General features: G+C 44.1%; 1 protein-coding gene across 1 annotated transcript in view; it reads right to left on the minus strand.

Annotated features, from left to right (window-relative positions):
- SLC6A2 (solute carrier family 6 member 2) overlaps positions 1–27,339 on the minus strand; it is an 821,078-nt gene that overhangs the window by 446,325 nt on the left and 347,414 nt on the right. Inside the window, exon 7 of the mRNA XM_040328742.1 lies at positions 9,761–9,864. Coding sequence (XP_040184676.1) covers positions 9,761–9,864 — 104 coding nt within the window. The remainder of the gene's footprint in view (positions 1–9,760; positions 9,865–27,339) is intronic.

The raw sequence follows: 27,339 nt of genomic DNA on the forward strand, positions 1-27,339 counted from the left end.
GATCTGGAGGTGACTGCTGGGGTTATGTGCCTGTGTGTACCCGTGTCAGTGTGCTGTTAGTGCAACTCACTGTTCTGATGTCTTCTCTCCTCTGTGTCCGGACGAAAGAACGACACGAGGAGGCATGACATCACTTCCTCTGCCTGTGTTTACAGTTACACAGGCAGAGGCGGGCAGAGGAGGAAGATGACTGTCTGGGAGCGATCACGAGGGGGTGGCTAGAAACGAATAGCCGCCCCCTCATTCCGGATCGCTCCCACGGAAGAACCGACCGCCGCAAGTACCGGGTGGGGGGGTCCCGATCGGACCCCCGACCCACGTCAAGGCAGCCACGTACAGGTACATGATTGTGCCTGTCCGTGCCATTCTGCCGACGTATACTGTATCTACTTTCGGCGGTTGTTAAGTGGTTAAAACGTCTGTTTTGCTGCATTTACATGCTGCGTTAAAACACCTATAAACGAAACGCGGCTAAAAGTGTGTTACTGCGTTTAGTTGCGTTTGGCATCTGAAACGTGGAAATCTTCCTCCGGCTGAACCCAATTTTTTGCTTTCAAAGAAAGGCTGTTAAATGCAACTGCCTAAAAACAGCAATAAACGAGACTGTGTACATGGTCACATAGGATAACATTGAATGAGTTCAGGGGCAATAGAAAAAAAACTTCTAAACAAGAGGCTGCTACCCAAGTTGAACCCGGGGAGAAAAATATAGTGTGCAGGGAAAAAAATGCTTACGGGGGCCACGCAGTTACCCAGTCACCACCCGACCCAGCCCAATTGAATATCATTAACCTTACTTCCATTCCTCCTTCAAATGACGAAATGTTAGTTCTACAACTTGGTTTGGGCTTTTGTCCGTCTGACCCAATACATATCACAGAAACTATTAAGGACCTCTACCTGTTTGCCCGCAATCTTACCTTTAAATGTATCTATGATAAGGATCGTCAAAATATTATTTTGGAACGGGAACTAACTGAGCTTACCAAAGATTTTACTATGGATGAGTTCCGTGCACTACGTGATTTAATGTTGCTGTATGATGAGGGATCCACCGATGACCCCCTGACACCCCTTTCGGGGGTGTCCATGGGTCTCCGGTGGTTCGATCTCTACAGCAACTACAATAGTGCCTCTAGTAGTTGACAAATCCAAGAAATTTAAACCTAAATCCTGGAAATTTCCGGACTTAATGACCTGCCCGGCAATCTGGGCTTTTCTCCAACAATCTATCAAAGATCTAAAATGCAACCAGTGGCAGGAATTTTCCCCTAATCTTACCCTCAATCAACAGCTTGGTCTGAAACAACTACAGAAATGCAGTGACATCGTTATTAAACCATCCGACAAAGGTGGGAACATCATCGTTATGACGCATGTCCAATACGTACGATGTGCCACACTGTACTTAATAACTCTATTTGGTACAAACCTAATTCTTCATCACGTATCCAAACATGTATCGATGAATTTCGTCAGATATGCACTGAAGCGTTTTGGTGTGGTCTTATTGATAAAGACACCCTCAACTATTTAGTGCTTAAACATCCTCGGACCCCCACTTTCTACACATTACCCAAAACTCATAAGCAATTATTGCAACCTCCAGGCCAACCTATCGTGTCAGGGATAGGTTCCCTGACTGACAATGCCAGCAAATTTGTGGACTGTTTTTTTGATGCCCCATGTTCAAAGTTTACCCTCATACATTCGTGATACGTCTGACCTATTACGTCACATTGAGGGGATCCAGATCCCTCGGGACTTCCTGCTCGTGGTTAGTGATGGATGAACATCTGACGGGGCGGTTCACGAACGCTAACCGCAAACTTTTTTAAATGTTCGCGAACCGCAAGTTTGCGGCGGGGGCCCCATTGACTTTAATGGCAGGCGAACATTAAAAGTCTGCAGGTCATATTTGCAGCCACAAAATACTTACTAGCTGTGCACAAATAGTCCCACAACATGGACACTGACCTACCAGAAGTATTAAGCGAAAAACCGGATACAGTGTCGGCCATTACAGGCCCCAATTAGCCCACAGGCATTCACCTGACAGCAAACAACTTTGTATTCTGTGGCTGGTGGTACATTAGGCATTCACCAGATACAGAAGTAAGTACCGGCCAGTACAGGCCCCAAAAATTAGCCCACAGGTGTTCACCTGACAGCAAACAACTTTGTATTCTGTGGCTGGACGTACATTAGGCATTCACAGGATAAAAAAGTGCAGGCCCCAAAAATTAGGCATTCAACTGACATAAAAGGCCTTGTATGCCGATGTATTTACCTAAAACAGGGACCATGAATTGTTATGGGTGGTGGCGGATATTTGTGGTCTGTCATGAGGAATTTGAATCAAACATCGTCTACTAGTCACATGTGTTGAATTCCTCCGAGATCCATGCCTCATTCATTTTTAGAAATGTAAGGTAGTCAACACTGTCGTGAGGTAGGCAAGTGCGCTTATCGGTCACGACCCCCCCTGCTGCGCTGAACGTCCTTTCGGACAGGACACTGGACGGGGGGCAAGCCAACGGTTCCATTGCAAATTGTGCAAGCTCTGACCAGAGGTCAAGCCTGCCCACCCAGTAGTTCAGGGGTTCATCACTTCTCAGTGCGTCCGTTAACCCGATGTAGTCGGACACCTGACGGTCTAGGGGTTCCCTGCTGCTGGATCCGCAGGACAGCTGTCGATGGGTCGGCTGAAAGAATGATCTCAAATCATTAGTGACCAACACATCTTCAAACCGCCCTCTTCTTGCAGGCGCTGTTGGTTTGGTACCTGCAACTGTTTCTCTGTGAGTGGAAATTCCTCTGCCAGCGCACGCAAAAGCAGAATGCAGCATTTCTCGACGCAATGCACGCTCCAGAAAGAAGGCGTAAGGTACAATGTCACTGATGGTGCCCTGGCTGCGACTGACCAGTTTGGTGATCTCATCAAATGGCCGCAGAAGTCTGCATGAGTCGCGCATGAGTAGCCACTGGCACGGTGAAAAAAACCAAGCTCCCCAGAACCTGTCCTGCCGCAGGTAGTCATTAACTGCACGTTTTTGCTGGAGCAGCCTATCAAGCATATACAAGATTGAGTTCCATCGCGTTGGGCAGTCACAAATAAGACGTCTGACAGGCAGGTTGTGTCGCCGCTGGATGTAAGATCTTCTGAAATGGGCCAAGATTTTCCTGGCCTGACGCAAGATGTCCTGGACCCCAGGGTATTTGGCAACGAATCACTGCACAACCAAGTTCAGGACGTGGGCCATGCATGGCACGTGTGTAATTTTGCCCTGTTTCAGCACGCTCAGCAGATTGGCACCGTTGTCGTACATCACTTTACCAACTGTCAAATTGAGCGGTGTTAGCCACTGATCTGCCTGTGAATGCAAAGCTGAAAGGAGTGCAGGACCAGTGTGGCTCTTGTCTTCTAGGCACAACAGACGCAGCACAGCATGGCAAGGTCTCACCTGGCATGTCGAATAAGTTCTGGGGATCTTGGGCGGCGCAGCAGAAGAGACGGTAGCATCGGAAAAGGAGGAGTCAGCCGAGGAGGAGAGGGAGGATGGAGTAGGAGGAGGAGGAGAAGAAGACAAAGGCCTGCATGCAATCCATGGCGGTGAAACAAAATCTACATCGGTGCCACGGGTTACATGCTCGACGGCCATCAGAAGGTTCACCCAGTGGGCAGTAAAAGTTATATACCTTCCCTGCCCGTGTTTGCTAGACCACATGTCTGTGGTCAGATGTATCTTGGCACCGACAATGTGAGCCAGAGATACATTCACTTGCCACTGAACATGGCCATATAGCTCTAGGATGCCCTTCTGTGAGAAATATTTCCTTCCTAGAAACCTTCCACTGTGGTGTTCCAATGGCCACAAATTTTTGAAAGGCCTCCGAGTCCACCAGTTTATATGGCAGTAGTTGCCGGGCTATCAGTTCTGACAAACGGTCAAACGTTGGGCAAGAGGGTTATCTGGCATCATCGTTTTTTTACGATCGAACATTTGGGCCTTGGAAGCCTGCCTTTTTGCAGAAAAACATGAGGATGGCATGATGGAAGGTGGAGTGGAGGACAATTGTGAGTATAGAGGAGAATGAGAAGAGGCTGGATGGTGAGAGCCTGGAGTGTGGCTTTGTGGGTTCTGATGACATTGCTCCCACTGGGCTTGTGATGGGAGGGCAGATGCCTTCTTAAGGCGGTCGTCCCTAGGTGAGTGTTGGGCTTACCACAACTTATGCGTTGACTGCAAAGGCTGCAGATGGCAACACTATTGTCAGCAGCGGACACGTTAAAAAAAGTCCACACTGCGGAGCCATGGGCCGGCATCATGGGAGCGCCAGGTGTGACCGTACATTAGTAGTCTGGTTTGTCCCTCCTGTGCAATGTAAGTTCGGCCTGCTTCTCCTCCCTATCTGCTGGTCCATCTCTCCCTCTGAACTCCCCTTCTCTTCCTCTCTTGTGGGCACCCACGTGACGTCTGTAGACATGTCATCATCTACGTCACCTTCCCCACCACTAACATTATAGATCTCGGAGAAGGCAGCAACAGCAGGGACCAACCACCTTGGGCTGATCTGGGTACTGTCGTCAGACTGCTGAGTGGTGGCTGTTTCTACCTCCTCTTCCTGATCCAATGCCAAGAATGGCTGCTCATCGGAAATGTCTTCTGACAGATCAGGAAAAAATTCCTGTGACTCAAGTGGAGGGTATATGGTGGTGGTGGTGGTGTTGGTGGTGAGCCACTCAACCTAGTCTGGTGCGTCCTTTGACGTAATCGAACGCACCTTGTGCCACTTCCCACTATGGCTCTGGCCTACCCCTATCACCCCTGTGGAAGGACCTGCCTCTTCCTCTGCCTGTCCATTTTTAAATGACCCTGTGACAAAAGTATCTAGAGAAGCGCAGTATATGTGGAAGAAGGTATATAACACCCTGCTTCACTCTGTCATTTTGGGGGGCCACGGGTTTATCGCACCAGTTCTAAAACTTTTTTCAGAAGCTTTTTGTCTCTGTGTGTAGCTGAGGTAAAGCAGCAAAACAGAAAAAAAAAATTCTGCAGTACCCAAATACACTATTATGAAAGGATATTTTTATATAACACCCCACTTCAATCTGTCGTTTTGGGGGGCCACTGGTTTATCGCACCAGTTATAAAACTTGTTTTCCAGTAACGTGTGTCACTGTGTGTAGCATAGGTAACACAGCAAAACAGAAAAGAAAATTCTGCAGTACCCAAATACACCACCAGTCACAATGCTGCACAATACAAATCCACTATAATATGCTTTCTATATAAAGCAGAATGTAAAATGGCCACCAGATCAGGTCTATTTATAAGGTAGGGGGTATGTCCATGTGCTGAAATGTCTCAATTGGCTGTCCTGTACCACCTGATGGATGTGTCATGGGTAAAAGTTCTTCTCAATGTAAAATTGCAGACGGGCGCGAATATCACCAGATGTCCGCCTGTTCGGGGGAAAAGCGAACGAGCGAAACGACCGCCGTGCGAACCGCCAGGCAATCTCTACTCGTGGCCATCGATGTCGAGGCTCTTTACTCGAGCATCCCCCACGAGCGGGGAGTCCTGGCGGCTAGATCCTTCTTAATGAAGCAGGACCGCACCTCATGGCCTCTTAATTATTTTATTTTGCAACTTTTATCATTTATTCTCACCTGCAACTATTTTATTTTTGAAGATCAACATTTTTTACAATCCCAGGGAGTGGCAATGGGCACTTCTTGTGTGCCCTCATACTCCAATTTATACCTTGGCGCCTGGGAAAGGAACATTTTTGCTAATGAATCCTATGCCTTTTTCCTACAGTCAGTCTTATGCTGGTATCGTTTTATAGACAATTTATTCATTGTGTGGACAGGCTCCAATTCCCTTCTTAATGAATTCATTCAAGCCTTGAATCAAAACACCAATAATCTCTATTTCACTTTTACCTGCAACACTACACAAATTCCCTATCTGGATCTGATGATTATCAAAAACCCTGATGGGACCTTAGGTACTGACTTGTATCGGAAACCTACAGCTGGCAACACCTTGTTGCACGCTTCAAGTGCTCACCCTAAATTCCTTGTGCGCAGTGTCCCGTTTGCGCAATATCTGCGTTTGCGTAGGAACTGCGCACGGGATGAGGATTTCTTTGCCCAGGCTGCTTCCCTATGTGAGCGCCTACTTCTCAGGGGATATTTACGTACAACCTTGAGAAGGGCGTTCAATAGGGCTAATGAACGCACTAGGACTTCTCTACTTTTTGCCTCCCCACACATTTCTGGCAATAACACCACTAAGGTCATTACTAAGTTCTCAGCACACCACGGTCAATTACGTAACATCTTGAGACAACATTGGCATTTATTGACTGATCATCATGTGCTGAAGAAACATGTACGTACTATTCCAGAATTAGTGTTCCGACGAGCACAATCAGTGAAGGATCGACTGACAAGTAGCCATTACAAACCGTATCACTCTGTCCGTTCTGGTCCAAGGGGTACATCGGCATGTGGACAATACCCCGATGCCCTTGGATTCTAACAGGCAGTAGATATACACTCCCCAATGGAGAATCTTTCTCCCCTCATTGTTCTGCTGAATGTGACACTACAGGGGTTATTTACCTAATGCTATGTGAATGCCATGCGTTTTACGATGGCAAAACTATCAGAGAACTCAGGAAACGTATAGGAGATCACCTCTACTGTTCGACCAATGGTAAACTTACCACCATAAGCTGCCATATAGGTTTGCACCATAGATATAACCCCCTAGCGGTCAAGTTTTTGGCACTCGAAGTGCTGCCCCTTGAACCCAGGGGTGGGGATAGAGATCAAGTGCTTCTACAACGTTAAGCACTATGGATCGAGAGACTCGAGGCTACTATTCCCCCGGGCCTCAATGAGGTTAACTCCTTTAGGCCATTCCTATAATCTTTTATTGAAAGGCTTAATTGAATGCCACACCAATTGTTAATGCTGATCCGCATGTGAGGGCATCTCTATTTATCTTTTCTTTCCTCTTTGTCTGATCCCTTCATTTCCCCTTATTCCCCCTTCCTTCCCTCTTTCTTATTCAAGTTTCTCTTCTGGATACAGAATGATCAGTGTCTTCCATGTATCTTGTTCAAATGGTGCTTATTGTGGTTCCTGCCTCTTTAAGAATAGTTGTCCTAAACTGCTCTGGCATCTATTAAACGTTGTTTTCCAGTTATCATTTTGCATCTATATTGTATATCTATTGTAATTTTCATAAACTCATTGTATTTGTATAATTTGTTGTTATTAATCGTTTACATATTGTCTCAATATTTGTAAAGGCATTGTGTTTGCTCTGCCTGTATCCCCTCTGGCTCATGCGCATGCTACTGTGGCTGTCTCCATAATTGACGGCCTTGTACCCACCCTGGTGATGTCTGTAGCCCCACCTGGGGGCTCAGCTTCACTTGCCCTTGCATTGGCAGAGCCTTCTGGCCTCAGCCGTAATGCACGGTGCCCATGCACGCACGCCATTTGACGCGCTGACGTCATGTGGGCGGACAGACTGAGCGGCGTCATGTGACATAGTTTGTCTCCGTTTGATGACACCGCTCTGTCGGGGTATATAAGCGGGTGAGATCCCGCTTCGGATGTGATGACACCGGGTCCCAGGACACATCTACTTCACCAAGTACTAAGTAAGTTCTCATTACCTATGGTCATCTTATTTTTTGAGTCCTGGATTTCCCTAATTAACATGGCTGATTGACGGTTTCTTTATCCTCCTGTTTATTCATTTAGGCTTCTACTGGCTCTTACTCTGTGAGGTGACAGCTGGTAATATCATTATTGATCTTCAAATTTCCATTTACACTTAAGTCACTACTAATAGTGCCATGCAGCACTGTGTTTACTGGGACTGTGGTCCTGGGACCCCCTTTAATTCCTGTTGTGTACCCCATACAGGTAATCACTTTTCACTTGCTCCCTTTCACCCCCCCTCCCACTGCTTTTCCTTTTCCCTCCCTCTTACTCCCCCTTCTCCTCTTCCCCTCCTTCCCTTCTGTTTCCCCCCCTCCTCCCCCTTTTTCCTTCCCCTTTCTTTCCTTTTTCCCCTCCCTCTCTCTCCTTTCTTCCCCTTCCTCCCTTCTTCCTTCCCCATTTCCACCTTTTTTTTCCCTTCACCATAACATTCACCATATTCACACCTCACTTTCCACATAATTGTTTGGTGTTTGGTATATCTTTGGTTCACATATTCACATTTGCACCCCCCCACTCGCACTCACTTTCAATATAGCCCATTCTTATATCTGTTTTAATATCTAGTTGATAGGTCCATTTCTGCTTCCACCCACTTGGCCACCGTGGGAGACATCCTCCTCGGTGGCTTAGGCGTCTGAGCTGACGGGATACACAGTCCTTATCCCCTATGCTCATCATTGTATACAATTGTTCTTGTTGGTAGGTTGACCTACATGAACTTTTTTTAATATGTGTTTCAACCTGTTTATATTTTGTTTGTATATTAACTTTCAGAACTTCTCCTGACAAAGCCACGCAATGTCACAAAACTAGTAGAGACCCCCTGTATCGTGACTCCTACATTCACCGGGATTTCCCCACAGGGACTGCAGTTTTGGTGACATGATTGGTTGTCACAATATTTGTATTGTTTTAGTTGTTTTTGTTATTTGATGTTTTTATTATCTTTTTAATACTATGTTAATAAATGTATCCAATTTTTGATATACTTACTCTCCTTGAGTCTATCTACTTACCTTGTACCCGAATAGTCCTTTTGCCTGTTCTTTTCTTTTGGGGTCTTTTGGGTTTTGGGGTTCCCTGAGCCCTTTTTCTATCTAATTAAGTTTTAGATGATGGTACTACTCCTAACCTAATGATATGTATTTTATCGAAGAGGCTAACAATTCAGAAGAATGAAGCAGGAGCCAGCTCCTGCCAGCTCAGTGGGAGATCTGTCCGCTGATCTCCGCTGAGCCGGCGGATGACAAGCCCTTCTCTGCTCACTGAGCAGGGAGGGGCTTGTGCAGCGCCGCTGTCTCCTATAGAGCGATCTGATGAAAACGGACAGCATGTCCATTTTCATCAGATCTTACCCGATCCGCCATGGACGGATGGGGGCATATCGCCATGCGTCTGATTTTGGCGGATCGGATGTCAGCGGACAAGTCTCCGCTGACATCTGACGCTCCATAGGACTGTAAGGAGTGGCCGTTCAGGTCCACCGTCAAAACTGACAGGTGGACCTGAACAGTCCGATCATGTGAAAGGGGCCTGAGGCTGGGTTCACACTACTACACTACTTTCATCCTACTTTGCTCTGCTACATCGGTCCTACATTTATCCTACATTGGTCCTAAATCCATCCTACTTTCATGAACAGGATACTACTTTGGTCCGACTTCAATGATATTCAATGGGCCTGAAGTAGGATCAAAGTAGGACCAAAAGTAGTACAGGGAGCATTTTCAAAGTCGGACCGACTTGTGTAGGACGCTACAAGACGCTCTCATAGGGAAACATTGAACACAGAGCAAAGTAGGATGAAAGTAGTGTAGTAGTGTGAACCCAGCCTTAGAGAAAAATACGAAATGCAGGTTTTAAAGTTTTGTAAACTGCTTTGTATATGAGCTGGTTAGGGAACAGTCAATATAGAATATAAATATAGAACTTTCAAGATCAGCAGCATTTTATTTTGTGTAAATATGAACATGAAATCTAAACAACATTGTAGAAAAAACAACTTACCTGTAACAGTTATTATCAAATTTATTATAACTGGCAAAAGCAATTAATACTCCAAAGCCTGCCCCCAACGAGTAAAATATTTGAGTTGCAGCATCTATCCAGACCTAAATAATTAAAAACACAGAAAGATTAAATAGTCACCAAACTAAAACCGAGACTTGTTTTTCTTTTGTCATATTGAAGTAGAATTCTTGCCTAACCATAACTACAGTATTCTAAAATCTGTCACCTCCCCTCTCCTGCTACCCATGCCGACAGCTTGAGCAGTGTGCTGTTATGCGTTTAGATAATATGTTTCTGAGTACGCTTTTTTTTAATAAACTGCCAATTTGTATCACATTATTCCGTTCATTTATTTCCTCTTAAAGAACCCTAAAGAGAATTGTATTTTATTTTTTAAAATAACAAACATGTTATACTTACCTCCACTGTGCAGCTCATTTTGCACAGAGTGGCCCCGAACCTGGTCTTCTGGGGTCCCTCGGCGGCTGTCTCGGCTCCCCCGCAAGAACTTTCCACCTTCATGAGATCTCTCGCATGGTGGTAAGTTCTTGCGGGCGCACTCCCGTGAAACAGCCGGCACGCCAAATCATGGATATGATTGACAGCAGTGCGAGCCAATGGCTGCGCTGCTTTTAATCAACTAATGAATGAGCCGAGAAGCCGACCAAGAAGCCAGCGCTTTCACGGCGCGGGACTTTCAAAGGGGTCAGGTAAGTAAACGGGGGCTCGGGGGGCCGCTAATTCTCTAATGTTTTTTCACCTTAATGCATAGAATGCATTAAGGTGACAAAATATGTACCTTTACAACCCCTTTAATGTGCCTTGGATTGTCAATGCAATATTTTACTTTGAGCTGGATCTCAGGGACCGTCGGTCACGAGCATCAGCACCCCCGCTGTGCAACGGGCATGTGCGTACCCACTATCCCGCTTAAAGGGAGCGACGTACAACTACGACAGTCCGTAGGAATGAGCCGACATGCCGCAGTATAATGACGACGGCTGGTCGGAAAGCGGTTAAAAAGGTCAGGGAACACCCTCGAGGCACAGTGTCTTTCTGTCAAGGGCTCAGGACCTCATGTTTGGGATGTAATTTCCAGCAGAAAAGGAATTGTTGTGCAATCAGGTGGTGCAACACAAACTGGACACATCATTACATGTGGAGTCTAAACAAAGCTTATTCACATAAGTACACTTTTTAATTCCATTATTTATATTGGTTGCACTTTATATAATTAGATTTACGGTAGTTTTGTTCACTACAAAAGAATATGTATAAATGAATCATTTGATATATTTAACTGGTTCCTGCCCGTGCTATAGCCAAAAGATGGCTACAGTGCGGCTCTCCAGTTCTGGGAGGATGTCCATGGATGCCATGCCACATGCGTGCCTCCAGAGCGCCCCCTGGGGTGTGCAACAGGTGTGCTCTGTGACTGCTGTAACCTTTGAACACAGCTGATCACAGATCGTGGTAAAGGGACAATTACAGTGGCCCTTTAACATGTGATTGTCTGTGTCCAATCACAGCTGGTCACATGTAAACAGACTTACCAGTTATCAGCATTCCTTTCCTTATACTCTCTCTCTGTGTAAGGAAAGGAGAGGTGCTAACTGGTTAATCTGACAGGGCACAGTGAGTATATAGTTTACACTGATAATCAGGGCATTGATCATCAGTGCCCTGATCAGTGCAGCCTCATCAGTGTCCATCAGTGCAGCCTCATAAGTGTCCATCAGAGAAGCCTCATCAGTGTCCATCAGAGCAGCCTCATCAGTGTCCATTAGCACAGCCTCATCAGTGCACATTGCTGAAGAAAAATTACTTCTTTGGAAAATGTTATAACAGAAACTAAAAAAAACTTTTTTTTCAAAATGTTTGGTCTTTTGTTTACCAAAAAATAAAAACACCCAATGGTGACTAAATGCCACAAAAAGGAAAGTGGCATCTGTCTAAAAAAATGATTAAAAAAAAAAACAGTGATGCATGACTATGCAAATGTCAGTCAAAGTGCGGCAGCACTGAAAGGTGAACATTTTTCTGGGTAGGAAAAGTTCTTAAGTGTACCTGGTATTGAAATGGATAAAGAGAATGTGCATGCAATGTATATTATTACGTTTGTATATGGGTTTGAACAATTACTTTTTGAGTTGTACTTTGCATATTTAGATGCCAGATCAATGTGTTTTTTATTAACTTTTTTATTTGTGTCAATTATTAAATTTTTAAAGGCACAGTGCATTTTTTTTTATACATTTTGTATTTGTTGTATTCTGGCAACTAATGAGTGCAGCTGCCCTAATTTCTTTATCATCATTAAGCGCAGAATTTTTTGGATATACCTATGCTGCCTACCTGATGTAAAAAAGTTCTTTATACTTCCCTTTTGTCAGCACGCTCCAGTCCGGTCATGTGATCCCGCAGCTCCAGCTACCCTGTGTAAATGCTTGATAATGGCTGTGAATTCCAGGAGCCTTGACATCATTCATAGGCTCCCATAGCCCAGCTGTTGTTGGCATTCTCTCCTCTCCTCTGTAGCCAGCTGCTCACTGACACAGGGGCCAGAGGTGCGGTATCACATGTACACAAATCCTTTATTCTCCAGGTAGGCAGGATAGGTAGCAGGAGAAGAGAAGGGACATTTTTAAGAATAGTTATAATTTGTGGCAGAAATTCCACTTTAACAAAATAAGAGTCATGCAACATTTGTCAGATCTACAAAACTACAGCATTTTCACTTTAAAAATCAAATAAAAAAAACCCTTTGTTTTAACTGTTTGCTTTGTTTCAAAGTTGCAGTGTCGGCATCTCTAGAAGTGATTAGCTCTTATGCCAGGTACACACGGTCAGAATTTCCGACAGCAAATGTTCAATTTGAGCTTTTGGTCGGATATTCTAACAGTGTGTAGGCCCCATCAGACAGTTGCTGTCTGAATTTCCGACAAGAAAAATTTGAAAGCTGGTTCTCAATTTTTCCAACAGCAAAAGTTCTTGTCCGTATGCAATTCCGATGCACACAAATTCTATGCATGCTCGGAATCATTGAACTTCATTTTTCTCAGCTTGTCGTAGTTTTGTACGTCACCGCGTTCTTGACGTTCGGAATTTCTGACAACATTTGTGTGACCATGTGGATGCAAGACAAGTTTGAGCCAAAATTCAGTCGGAAAAAAATCCACGGTTTTGTTGTCGGAATTTCCGACCGTGTGTACGCTGCATTAGGGAGTATTTCACTACAAATTATATTTCTGTGGCAGAGGATGCCTACAACCCGATTTGTATCTTGGTGCAGAGTTCTTGACCATAAGCAGGAAATAAGATTTCTGGAGGCATTCTGTACACCAACTGTGTACAAAATGCCTCCAAGTTGCCGTATTGCATTACAGTTTACAAAAAGGACAATGCTGCAGTTTAACCACTTAACGACCCGCCCATAGACAAAATACGTCTACAGGGTGGTTTGTTAACTCTGGAAGGGCATACATTGACGTCCTCCCAGAATCACGCTCCTGCGCGCCCCCTAGGGCGCGCACACGGGAATGTCTGTGACTGGCGGGTCCAGAGGACCCGGCGCATCACGGATCGCGGTAAATTGCCGCTGATAGCTGCTCAGGCGCCATTCATTTTAATCAACAAATGCAAAGTGTTCTTTGGATGAGGTGGAGAGGTAGAATGGTGATATTGTGTTGCCTACTATAGTAAGTTCAAGCTTCCAAAGGAATCCCAGAGGTATAGCACATACATACTTACACTGGTTCAAGCTAGACCAATGTAACTATGTAAAATGTCCACATCTAAACTTCAACTTTAAGGTTTTCAGGTCCCAACAGGTGCTTTATTCTCTGGACCATTTGTCTGGCATTCAGCAAAAAAAACCTTAAGAATCTTTGGCATTTACAGTATATAAAATTTAGGAAGAGAATTATCCTTCCATATGACATACCCTGTTTCCCCGAAAATAAGCCCGGGTCTTAAATGAATTTAGGCAACAAAAGACACAATAGGGCTTATTTTCGGGGTAGGTCTTACGATGTAATGTGCCGTTTTCTCTCCCCCTCTCTCTCCCTGCCTAACAGGAATCCCCAGTGTGAACTGAGTTAAAATGCTTGTAAAATCCTATAATCCACTCTATTACAGTATTATATAATGTACAATATGTGTTTTTGTAATATAATTGTGTCAAATACCTTTTTTTTTATAGCGCCCCTCTGCGCTTCTATGACCCGCCGGAGCTCTTTTCCTCATAATTATATTACAGAAACACACACATTGTACAATATATACTACTGTAATAGAGTGGGTTATAGGGTTTTACAAACATTTTAAACTAGGGCTTATTTTCGGGGTAGGGCTTATATTGCAGCCTCCCTGGAAAATAACGTTGGGTCTTATTTTCAGGGTAGGTCTTATTTTCGGGGGAAACACGGTATGCTCTCAGAGAGTTGAAAATAACATCAATATTTGCCAAAAGTAACTAGGCAACACACTGTCATGAAAGTAAACACGTATGCCTTGAGTTTCTAAATGAATGGGTTATAGTGCCTATCAAGGTCATGTTGTTGCAAACAAATGTTTCCAACACAGCCATGTAACAGTTTAATCATATTTGGAGTGGCAGTGATCGCAAAAGATTAGTGTCAAATAAGACAAGTTAAAAGAATTTGGATAATGTTCTAAATATATCTGCTAGTCTAGCAGGAATATGCAAATTAGGTGAAAAAAGGTCAAGTATGTTGGCATTTCCTATGAAGCGTCTAACTAAACTCGTGTTATGCAAATTTGTTTAAGCAAAATTTTGTGAGCTTTTGTTCGGAAATTCTGACTGTTGTGGAATGGAATTTTTCTGTCGGTTCTCAAATTTTCCAAGGGGAAAAGCTCTTGTATGCAATTCCGACGGAGAAAAGTCCTATGCATGATCAGAATCAAGTCGACGCATGCTCGGAAGCATTGAACTTAATTTTTCTTCGGCTTGTCGTAGTGTTGTACGTCACCGCGTTCTTGACGGAATTTGGTGTGACAGTGTGTATGCAACACAAGTTTGAGCCAAAATTCCTTTGGAAAAAATCCATGGTTTTCTTGTCGGAATTTCTGATTGTGTGTATGCCGCATTAGAGATCTGCCAGCACAGTACAGATGGGTTAACAATAGCCCCTCATAAACAAAGAAAAATATGTGAAATGTTTTCAGTGCTGGAATTTAAGGAGCATGTAAAAGTTTTTTTTTTTTTTTTATGGGTATGGAAATGTATAACAAATATAAAAATAAGCATTATCCCACTGTAGCACTACCCCCGTAGGAGCCGCTGGTGTTTTGCTAGGGCTTCCCCCTTTTTGTCCCACAGCCAAGCATAAGGTAGATTCACACAGCCAGGTACACACACACACACTTCCAATCATTGTCTTCTATGAACAGTCTAATGGTTTTGTTTTTGTTATATTTTGTGAGAACCAAAAAGGTAAATGTATTTCATGTGAAAGAAGCACATAAGTAACACAAAGTAGCACATAATTTTAAAGTGGAAGGAAAATGATAAATGGTTTTAATTTTGTTTTACACATACATATATAAAAATAGTGTGGCATGCATTTGTATTCAACCCCCTTTACTCCGATACCCCCTAACTAAAATATAGTGGAATCAATTGCCTTCAGAAGTAACCTAATTAGCAAATAGAGCCCACCTGTGTACAATTTAATCTCAGTATAAATGCAGCTGTTCTGTGAAGCCCTCTTGGGTTTTTTAGAGAACCTTAGTGAACAAACAGCACCATGAAGGCCAAGGAACACACCAGACAGTCAGGGAAAACGTTGTGGAGAAGTTTAAAGCAGGGATAGGTTATAAAAAATATACCAAGCTTTGAAAATCTCATGGAGCATTTTTCAATCTATCATCCAAAAATGGAAGGCGTATGGCACAACTGAAAAGACACGGCCATCCACCTAAACTGACAGGCTGGGCAAAGACAGCATTCATCAGAGAAGCAGCCAAGAGGCCCATGGTAGGTAATTCTAAAGGAAGCTGCAGAGATCCAGAGCTCAGGTGGGGGAATCTGTCCACAGAACAACTATTAGTAGTGCACTCCATAAATCAGGTCTTTATAAAGGAGTGCAACAAGAAAGCCATTTTTGAAAGAAAGCCATAAGAAGTTTTGTTTGCAGCTTGCGAGAAGCCATGTGGAAGAAGGGGCTCTCATCAGATGAGACCAAAGTTGAACTTTTAGGCATAAAAGCAAAATGCTCCGTGTGGCAGAAAACAAACACTGCACATCACCCTGAACACATCATCCCCCACCGTGAAACCTGGTGGTGGCAGATGGGAAGATGGATGGAGCCAAATACAGGGCAACCTTAGAAGAAAATCTGTTAGAGTCTGAAAAAGCCTTCCAGCAGGACAATGACCCTAAACATACAGCCACAGCTACAACAAAATGGTTTAGTTCAAAGCATATTTGTGTGTTCGAATGGCGCAGTCAAAGTCCAGACCTAAATCTAATTGAGAATCTGTGGCAAGACTTAAAAATTGCTGTTCACAGATGCTCTCCATCCAATCTAACAGAGAAGAATAGGCAAAAATGTCACTCTCTAGATGTGCAAAGCAGGCAGAGACAAACCCAAAAATACTTACAGCTGTAATTGCAGTGAAAAGGGGTTCTAAAAAGAATTGACTTGGGGGGCTCAATACAAAATGTACGCCACACTTTTCACATATTTGTAAAAAATGTTGAAAACCATTTATCATGTTTCTCCCACTTCACAATTGTGTGCCACTTTGTGTTGGTCTATCACATAAAGTGGTTGTAACATGACAAACTGTGGAAAATTTCAAGGGGTATGAATATTTTTTTTCAAGGCCTTGTAACTGACCTCTCGACAAAGCTCTGGTGAAGTTCTTGCTGAAAGCAGAAAGCAGACTTGGCAGTAGCAACCAAGTAGTTTCAGGTTAGAGAAAAGTTCCTCAGTAGCAAGAATATCCTGGCAAAGCTCCCCAAGACACAAGCCAGTTACAGCAGCCTGTTTCTGTATTTGGTACTTCAAAAGTAGCAGAAAATTAGCAAAGTCCTATGCAGTAGCAGCAGCTGGCTAAGCTCTTCAGAACACTAGTCAGTGCTGTCTGCACAGTAGCCACTCTGGACTCTCAGCTATTATATAGCACACCAGAAGGGGTTAAGAGCATAAGTCTATAGATCCTTTATGTTGTCTGTACTCACAAAATGTCCAGGGACAGCTGGTAGCCTCCTCCTAACTTCCAAATGACACTCTATAACAGTAATACCAGACCAAATTTTCAACATACAGCCCCTTCAATCAGCTCTTTGTATAACCTGAGTCAGTCTCTCTGGACTTCAGGCTCTCAGGTCGCTCACCTGAAGCCGCATGGCAGCACACTTTTTCAATCCAAGTCCTTAACGTGGTTGTAAACCCTCAGGGAGAACTTACATCTACAGGTAAGCCTAGCTTACGTGTAGGTCTCGGAGATATTTGCAATTTCCCCGAGCGATGCCCTCAACGGCGCATGCACTGTCTTGAAAGGGCGAGCTGTGCCGTTTCAACCTGGGGTCATGCCGTTAAAGACGGCTCCCGCACGCGGGTGTGACATCACGAGACTCCGGAAGAATGGATGCTCCCTACCATGGAGGAAGACGGTGACATTGTGGGCTTCTCCTGCAGGTAAGTGTCACATAATGGGCTAATATGCGATGCATAGTAGCCCATTATGCTTTACCTTTGCAGGGAGACATAGAGGAAGTAAACCCCATGAGGGTTTACTTCCTCTTTAAGTCACCCACCTGAGGCCGCATGGCAGCACACTCTCTTTCAATCCAAGCCCTTAAGTCGCCCACCTGAGGCCACATGGCAGCATAAGCCAGGGGAGGCAGCAGACTCTCCCCTAGCTGGTACAATCCAATCCTGGGAAAGACCTCTTGCTCAGTTTGACCAAATAATAAAGTAAAAGACAAAGAGCAGCACTCTCTAAATGCAGCAAATTTATAACTTTTTAATGTAAAAACACTCACAAGAGAGCGGTATTTTCCAACATTAATGTGTATAATAAGGGTTTTCATTTGCATAGTCTTTGAATGGTGCAAGGCATCACAGGCTGGTGGAGGCGATTGAGTGTCCTGCTTCTATCCGGTCGTACTGTATGCACACAGTGCTTCTGGAAGACTGGAACGTGGATCGACGACACTCCGAACGGGGTTGGCGGGTGGTGCTTTGCGTTCGGAGCATGCATGCTCCTTCCTCAGGCTTTGCTGGTGGCCATCTTGGTCTGGGTTAGTTATGCCATACAGGCAAGGGGGGACAGATTGTAAGCCCACCCAGTAAAAATGGGAAAGGTGAAACAAAACTTAATAGCACTGCAATAGTCACTATACCGGAAGGCACAGCAATACTATTGAAACTAGTAGGGACTGGGCATAGCGATCATAATGTAAATAAATATGGCATATATGGGCAGGAGAGCAAGAGACTACACATCTCTGGATGGGCGATGGACAGCGGGAGCTGGTAAAGTTAACTTTGAAGTGAACTGTCAGATGATCGGTTGCCAGACAGTGCTAACAACTAATCACCAGTTTGGTTTTATAGAAAGTTAATACCGACAGCTCGTGGTCCGGCCCCCTGTCCAGAGATGTGCAGGCTCCTGTGTACACCTATGTAGGTAGGGAGATGCAAGCTGTTTTGGGATGGGAGAGTACACTGCTATGGGGATGGGGGTCAGAGGGCACTATTGTGGTGGGGGGGAGTCAAAGCAGCAAGGGACATTGCTATGGGGGTGGGGGACACAGGGCACTATTGTGGGGGGTGTCAAAAGCAGCAGAAGACATTGCTATGGGGATGGGGGGCAGAGGACACTATTGTGGGGGTGGGGGTGTCAAAACAACAGGGGACACTGCTATGGGGATGTGAGGCAGAGGGCACTATTACGGGGGCGGGGGTCAAGGGGGATGTCAAAAGAGCAGGGGATATTGCTATAGGGATGGGGCAGAGGGCACTATTGTGGAGGGTGGGATGTCAAAGGAACAGGGAATATTGCAATGGGGTGGAGAGGCAGAGGGCACTAGTGTGAGTGTGTGTGTGTGTGTGGGGGGGAATGGGGTGATATCAAAGGAGCAGAGGACATTGCTATGGGGGCAGAGGGCACTATTGTGAGGGTGAGGGGAAAGGGACAGAGGGAATATGATAAGGGTTCAGAGAACACTGCTATTGGGGGGGGGGGGGCAGAGTGGCAGAAGACACTACTGGGGGGGATAATGTGTAGGGGGCAGAAAACACTGCTATTGGGGGGGGGCAGAGTGGCAGAAGACACTACTGGGGGGGATAATGTGTAGGGGTTAGAGAACACTGATATGGGAGGGGGCAGAGGGCCAGAATACACTACTGTGGGGAGGGGTGATGGGAAGGGGGGCAGATGTCATTGCCATGTGGGGAGACAGAGGACACTACTGTGGACAGGGCCAGTGCCAGCATAAGACTGCTTAGACACCAGGATATGGTAGTGGTAGTAAAATTAAAAACCCCAGCCACGTACAGTTGAGGCTGCAGAAAAAGAGTCTGGGGAATCTGCACCAAGTCCATTTCTCTGACTCAAAATTGAGACATCATGGGTCTGTTTAGACTACTGCTATTTCACCAAAGCGCCCCAAACGAGGCTCCTAAAAAATAATATAAAAAAAATGTAATTTGAAAAGGTTGTACAAATTAATAAAAAAATACTGACACCATCCACTGCCCTACTGACACCATCCACCTCCCTATTGACTGACACCATCCACTTCCCTATTGACACTGTTTATATTTTTAGAATGACATTTGTTTTATTGCATGTTTCTAAGTTTTTCCTAATATTTAGTTAGGCTTTGCTAATTAATTTATTTTTAAAGCATAAGGAGATCTCCACCTCCGAAAGGTTGAATACCCCTGTTCTACAACATGAGTTGAGTGACATGAAACAAAATCCTGAATTTCAAAATGTTGTCCAGTTTGTGTGGAAGAAAAGAGTTTCTCTCCTCATGTTTATGTTATATTTACACCCTCTACACCTACGATGAGTGAAGAAACTTTTTGTGTACAGGAGAGTGAATCCTCTCATTGGCAGCTCTATAACCCCCTGTATTGTCTTGTGTCCAAAGTTTGAGGCTTTTCTATAAAATTACCCCCAGAGTTATAGGGAGAAACAAACCCACACTTAGGGCTCATTTACACTTGCTTCGGCTTCAACAAGGCTTCGGACAGGCTTTGTTAAAGCTCTCTGAACACTAGTCAAAACACCTGTCACTAAATAAAATAATTGGCTTACAGGCCTGTTTACACCTGCTTTTGCTTTTCTTTGCTTCTGCTTCACTTCAAAAATGATACCCCATGTAGATTCAGTGGTGCTTCAAAGTGTCTTCAAAGCGGCCATAGAAATCTATTAGAAAAGGTCACTTGTAGCCCCACCGAAACATCATCAAAGCTCCACTGAAGCCTCATTGAAGCACCAAGCAGAAACAGGTGTAAACAGGACTGTAAGCTAACCATTTTATTTAGTGACAGCAGCTTTGACTGACGTTCAGAGAGCTTTAACAAAGCATATCTTTTTGTTTACAAACGGTTTATTGAAAAACTAAGTCTCAATACAGTTTAAACTCGAATTGGCAAGAAGTACAAAAATACATACAAGAGCAGTGAGCATCTGTGAAGAATATGCATAGCAGTTATTCGATAGGCAGAGAAATAGGTAATGATTTGTATGAAAGGCTATGAGGTAGCACAATGCAGCAATGTGGGGACTTAATGATTTAGATTAATGGCAAAAAGAGAGAAGAGAAAAAAAAACAAAAGAAAAAAACAAAAAAAACAAAAAAAAAAAAAAGGTTGGCTTAATTTAGTGATTCAACAGAGAAAGGTCCCAAGGCTTCCATTTCTGATCATATATGTTCATAGTGTCATATAAGGTGTGATGAATGCATTCTCCTAGTTTGATGGATAACATACGATCCATAATTTGGGACCATGGTACAATGGAGGAGCGCCAATTGAGCGCTATCGCCCAGTGTATTGATGTGAGCAAGGTATGTATTAGCCTGGTGTGGGCTATAGGGATGTCGGGGATAGGATAAAACAGTAGACAGATTTTAGGTGTCAGTTCTATTCTTCTACCTGTTATCTGTTCTATTTTAATACTGACTTGTTGCCACGTGTCTTTGAGGTGTGTACATTCCCAGAAGGTGTGGATAAGGGAACCCTGTACTGGGCAGCCTCTAAAACAAAGGGGAGATGTTGTAGGATAGAATGAGTTACTTCTGTCAGGGGTGAGGTACCACCTATATTGGAGTTTAATAGCAGATTCCCTAATGGAGGCTGTCTTGGTACATTTCCGTAGGTTATTTGTCATGCTGTCCCATTGTTCAGTGGAGAAGGATTCATCTAGATCTGATTCCCATTGCAGCATTTGGCGTGTTTTGTCTGGTAAACTGTGTTCGTTTAGGGTTCTATACATTCTAGAAATCAGGCCTCTGTCTCGAGGTGAAGTAAGACAAATTCGTTCAAAAGTCGTGAAGGGGGTTTGGAGGGAGAGAGAAAAGTTTTTTTCATAGAATAGTTTGATATTATTGTAGTCTGAGAGTTCAGTATCTCTAAGTTTATATTCTGTTTGTAAATCCAGGAATGTGCGAAAGGTGTTATTTTTAGTGAAAGCTTTTAAGTTAGATAGATTGAGGAGTTGCCAAACAGAATATTGGTTGGAGTGTAGGTCTGGGGGGGTAAAAAGAGGGTCCCCTAAGAAGGAAGCTAGGGGAGGGATCTCTGAGGCGATGTTAAATTTATGTTTATGTCTGTGCCATAATAGTAGGTCTTGATGTACTACTTTATTAAGTTGGCCCATTCTTTGAGTTTTAATAGATTTGGACCATAGGAGGCCTTGGAGGTGGAACGGTAGGACAGATTGTTCTTCAAATTCTAGCCAAGGGATATGACTGGAAGGTGCATACCATTGTGCGAGTTGTGTATATCTGGCTGAAAGGTAGTATAGCCATAAGTTGGGCATACTCAACCCTCCCTTCGACTGAGGTCTATACATCAGTGCATATCCAAATCTCGATTTTTTATTTTGCCATATGAACTTGTTTATATCTCTTTGTATAGAATCTAGGGTGCTTTTAGGGACCAGGATGGGGAGTGCTCTGAAGAAGAAGAGTAGTTTTGGAAGTATAACCATCTTGGTAGCAACTATTCTACCCATAAAGGACACATGGAATGCTGACCATGATTTGAGTAAGTCTCTAATGTTTTGAAGTAATCTGGGGTAGTTTTTGTGGTATAGGGATTTGTAGCATGGGGTGATGTTAATGCCTAAATATCGGAAGGAATCTGAACACCACTGAAAGGAAAATTTCTCCTTTAATATGGCAGTCAGATCGGGAGGGCAGTTTACCGGGAGGGCAGAACATTTAGATAGATTTATACCTAACCCTGAAAGGTCATGAAATGTATCCAAGGTCTGGATTAGGTTTGGTACCGATAGTAAAGGGTCATTGAGGAACAGGAGGACGTCGTCTGCGTAGACTTAATTTAAAATCTTTCAAACCTTTTGTGTACCCTTTGATGTTGGTATTACTGCGGATAGCGCAGGCAAGGGGCTCAATAGCAAGAGCAAACAGGAGAGGGGATAAGGGGCAGCCCTGTCTTGTGCCCCTGCTTAATGGGAAAAATTCAGAGTTATGGCCGGGTAGCTTAATACGAGTATGTGGATCATGGTATAAGGCTTTAAATCCGTGAAGAAATTCATCTCCTATGCCGTATCTAGGGAGTAGCGAGTCTAAGTAGGACCAACTGACGCTATCAAAAGCTTTATGGATATCTAAACTAAGTAGTAGTGTTGATCTTGCATGAAGGTTGGAGTCTTGGATGATGTTTGTTGCTAATCTTATATTATCCGTAATCTGTCTGTCCGGAATAAAACCTGTTTGGTCTGGGTGGATAAGGGGTGAGATGACTGAGGCTAATCTGTCTGCTAATATTTTTCCAAAAATTTTTAGGTCATTATCTATAACTGAGATCGGGCGGAAGTTCTGTGGGGATAAGTGGTCTTTGTTTGGTTTAGGTAGGAGAGACATATTTGCTAGGAGCATTTCGGAGGGGAATTGGTTGCCTTGTAGAACATGGTTGAATAGTTTCACAAGATGTGGAATTAACACTGATGCAAACTTTTTGTAGTATGATGAAGAAAAACCGTCTGGGCCTGGGGCTGTGGAGGTTTTTAGAGAACCTATAATCTTAATTACTTCTATTTCTGTGCAGGGTGCATTCAATGCCTCACTCTGTTGGGATGATAGAGTGGGAAGCTGGGTTTCATCCAGCCATTGTGTCGAGGATTGCTTCGGCGTGGTTTGAGGAGATGATAGAAGTTTCTTATAAAATTTCAAAAAAACCTCCATGACTCCCTTCGGATGGGATATTAAGTGGCCCGCAGAGTTTCTAAGCTTATAGGTGTGGGGAGGTTTCGTGGATTGGTTTAGTTTTCTGGCAAACATAGTGGAAGTAGAGTTACTATGTAATAAGAATCTTGCTTTTGACCATCTAAGGGCTTTTTCTGCATCTGAGGTTAATAGAGTATCTAGGGCTGTACGTTTTTCTTGGATTTGTTTGAGTATATCACTGGAGGGGGATTGATTGTGTTTATGATATAATTTGTCCAGATCTCTAGTTAGTGTTTTTATATCGGTCAGCTTAATCCTGTTTTTAGTAGATGCCAGCTTCATTAGATGGCCCCTCATGACCGCCTTGTGGGCCATCCATAGAGACGTGGGAAGAGTGTCTGGGGAAGAGTTAAGTGTAAAGTATTCTTCCATGTTGGAAGTTAGTTGTTGGATATTCAGATGGTCTGTTAGTAGTGCGTCATTGATGCGCCATCTGTGGGGTGTGTCAGCAAGACCTATTTTGGATGTGGTGAAAGATACGATCTGGTGATCTGACCAGGGGCAGGGGTGGATGTCAGCTTTTGATGAATTAGCGACTATAATTGGGGTACAAAAGATGTAATCCAGCCTAGCGGAGCAGTCGTGAGGATGTGAATAAAAGGTGTAATTTTTGATGCCGATGTTGTGAGCCCTCCATGTGTCAATGAGTTGGTGGTTTAGTAGTGTGCGATTTAATGTTTTAGGGAAGGCTTTGGATGTGGGTGCCACTTTGCTTCTATCTAGGGATGAGTGGGCGGCTAAATTGAAGTCTCCGCCCACAATCAAATGGGGGGAAGAGTATTTGTCCAAAGTGTCAAAAAAATTTGAAAAAAATGATGCATGCGTTTCATTAGGTGCATATACTGAGGCTATGGTGACCAGACATCCTCCTATAGAGCCTTTTATAATCAGAAAGCGACTCTCTGGATCTCTGAAGACGCTTTGGGTTTCAAACATTACTGAGTTTTTGATGAAAATGGCAGTTCCTCTTTTCTTAGAGTCGAATGTTGTGTAATAAAATTGACTATATGCTTTATCAAAAAATTTGGGGTGCTTGGCTACCGCGAAGTGGGTCTCCTGCACTAATATTATGTCAGCTCCCAATCTTTTATAATGACGGAAGGCTTTTTTTCTTTTTTGGGGAGAGTTTATACCATTGGCATTATGGGAAATTACCTTTAATTCCATTTATAGTGTGTAGAAAAGTACTAAGAGATGACATATAGTGATGGCCATTGGCACTCTCTAAATCATGTGGTGTGGGGACATAAAATTGTGACAGAATGGCTGCATTCCTAGTGACCCGTCCCACAATTGTATTGCATGTATATACAAAGTATAAAGAAACATATGATAGTGTGGCGTAGACCTTAGGAGAGAAATTCTTGCCAAATCTATAACTGAACACTTTGTTTTCAATGCGAGACTTGAGTGTATAAAAGCATAACAAAATGAACCGTACGAACATTGTTTCAAAAAGTTTAAAGCAACTAAACATGTTATAAAACTGTGAAAAGTAAGTAAACCAAAAAATGGGGTCAAACTGAAGAGAACGGTTTGACATAAAAATAGTAACCATTGGACCTGTGAGTCCAAAACTCACCTCCGGAGTCCTGCTAAAAAGGGCTGCAGAGAGCATGATCAAAGGCACAAAAAAGCGGGCCATAAGAATCATACTAAGACTCCGAAAGTGAGAGGGGGGTCAAACATGCGGAGGCGGGAAGGCCAAGCCACTCTACGTGTTTTCTTTTTCTTTTTTGTAGCGAGAGCTATATCGTGGGTGCAAAAAACAGAGAAAGATATACATATATATACCTATACACATATATATACACATATACATATAAGAAAAAAAAAAAAAAAAAAAATTAGAAGCTATTATCCCTCTCCTCCTTCTCCAAGGAACAATCCGGTGTGGGTTGCCTGAAATTACTGACCTCGGCAGTGGGGGGGGGAGAGAGAGAGAGAAAAAAGAAAAAAAAAAAAATTCCCCAACTATTCTCTCCCCACCCCCAAACCTTTAAATACACTGGGGGCGAGGGGGAGAGGGATCTTGGCAGGAATCCCCAGAATGAGTGAATGTGTTTGAGGTGACTTCCAAGATCTAGCAAAACCCAGGGCCAAAAGCAATAGTTTATGCTTAAATGTGAGTCCTTTTCCTTCAATACGTAGCAGTTAGTTGGGTGCGATTGATCTGGTGTGGTACGTTGTATAGGAGAGCCACATCTTGAATCTTGAGTGGGGTAGGGAAGAAAAAACAATGCCACCCGAAGTGAAAAGGTCTGAGATGGTGCCGAGGTATCCTTCGGGGGTCAGTAAAAGTATAGATAAGAAAAAAATAGAGAACCCATCAATTTCTAGTGACTTTCACGGATTTGCGAATCGCAGAGATGATCTCATCCTTCTATGATCATGTCTTGAGGAGGGAGTGGCCCAAATGGGAGATGGGTGTGGAGTAGAAGGTGGTCTCGGGAAAGCCTCAGGGTCCAGCAAACCCAATTTAATTAAGAGCTCCTTGCCCTCTGTGACATTGACAACAGAGTAGACAGTTCCATTATGAGGTACGGTTAGTCTGAATGGAAATCCCCATCTATATCTGATGCGGGCCGATTGAAGGATAGATGTAACTTCCCTCATCTTGCGCCTTCTTTCAAGGGTGGCCTGTGAGATGTCAGGGTATAATTGAATCCTCGTGCCTTCAAACTCGATATTGCGCGAGTTCCTTGCGGCTCTTAGTATATTCTCCTTGGTGATAAAGTCCTTCATGCAAAGGATAATGTCGCGGGGAGGTTTGTCTATAGGAGGTTTAGGTCGGAGAGCCCTGTGGATTCTGTCCCAAGCGAAGGATTGTGGTGGGGCATCTGGAAGAAGAGAGTGGAACAGCTTTGAGACAGCCGGCATCAAGTCCGTCACCGACTCCGGAACTCCGCGCACCCTCAGATTGTTCCTTCGATTTCTGTTGTCCAGGTCCTCAACATGAGCCTGGAGATAGGAAAAGTTGTCCGCCAGCATCTCAAAATCCTTCCTTAGATCATTGTGTGCTAATGATAACTCATCGTGTTTGGTTTCTAACAAGTCCGTGCGCCCGCCCAAGGATGCAATCTCCTGTTGCAATGTGCTAGTGGATGTTTTCAGTTCTGAGTGGAACTTGTTTGCTAGTTTTTCATACATAATGGTGAGACTGGCATCTAGATCAGATTTAGTGAGTTGTGAGGAGGGTTCACGTACTTGTTTATGCGGATCCGCATCCCTAGAAGCGTGCGGGAATGCCGGAGAGGCCTGCGGAGATGGTTGGGAGCCATTCTGGGACATCTTGCCTTTCGATTTGGAACGGAGCAAGATGTTGGAAGGGGAATATTTAGATCGGCGACCTCGAGTCCTGTAGTTTCCAGGCATGCACAGAGGAATATTGTGGGGATGATGGTGGTTTTCAGGCTTTATAGATGGATGATGAGGGTTCTGCTGTGATTAGAGACCGCGGATAAGCTATATTTCTACTTGACCGGTGAAACTTTTACATAGAGTCGCTGTGGTATATTACATCTTGCAAGCGACCCCCCCAAGTCGAGAGTGTGTCTTCTAGATCATATTGACAATTCTATTTTAAAATGAGAATTTTGCTGTTATCTCTTTTATGTGACAGCAGGTGGCACTGTGGGGGAGCAGAGGTGTCCTCACAGAGCAGGAGGGGATCAGAGGCATTGGCAGCAGTAGTAAGATGTGGAAAATCTCTGAGACCCTGCAAACACCAGTGATGATTTTTACAAGGGACTGTGTTACCTCAGCTCTGGTGCTGTTGTGAGGGGCTAGATTAATTAATTGTTTCTATGCCCGTGATGTTCTGTCACTCTGCTGGACTGCTGCTCCAAACTGTCCCCAGGGTCAATCCACCCACTTGGGGTCTGCTTCTCAGGGACAATATTGACTCTAGCCAGGTCTGGGTGGATGAGGAGGCTGCAGCCAGGCCTAGGGTGAAGCAAGATGGCCGCCGTACACCCCTGTGGCTGGAGCTCCTCAAGCAGAGGTGTGCACGCCGATCCCCTCCATTCTCGCCTCCGGACAGTAGGGGCTTCTATGAGAGGACACCGGAGGGCCTGATGTGAAGCCACGGATCGCGGGGCAGGAATCTGGATGGACC

The sequence above is a fragment of the Rana temporaria genome, chromosome 11 (genome assembly GCF_905171775.1).
Source record: "Rana temporaria chromosome 11, aRanTem1.1, whole genome shotgun sequence".
In the NCBI taxonomy this organism is placed as follows: Eukaryota; Metazoa; Chordata; class Amphibia; order Anura; family Ranidae; genus Rana; species Rana temporaria.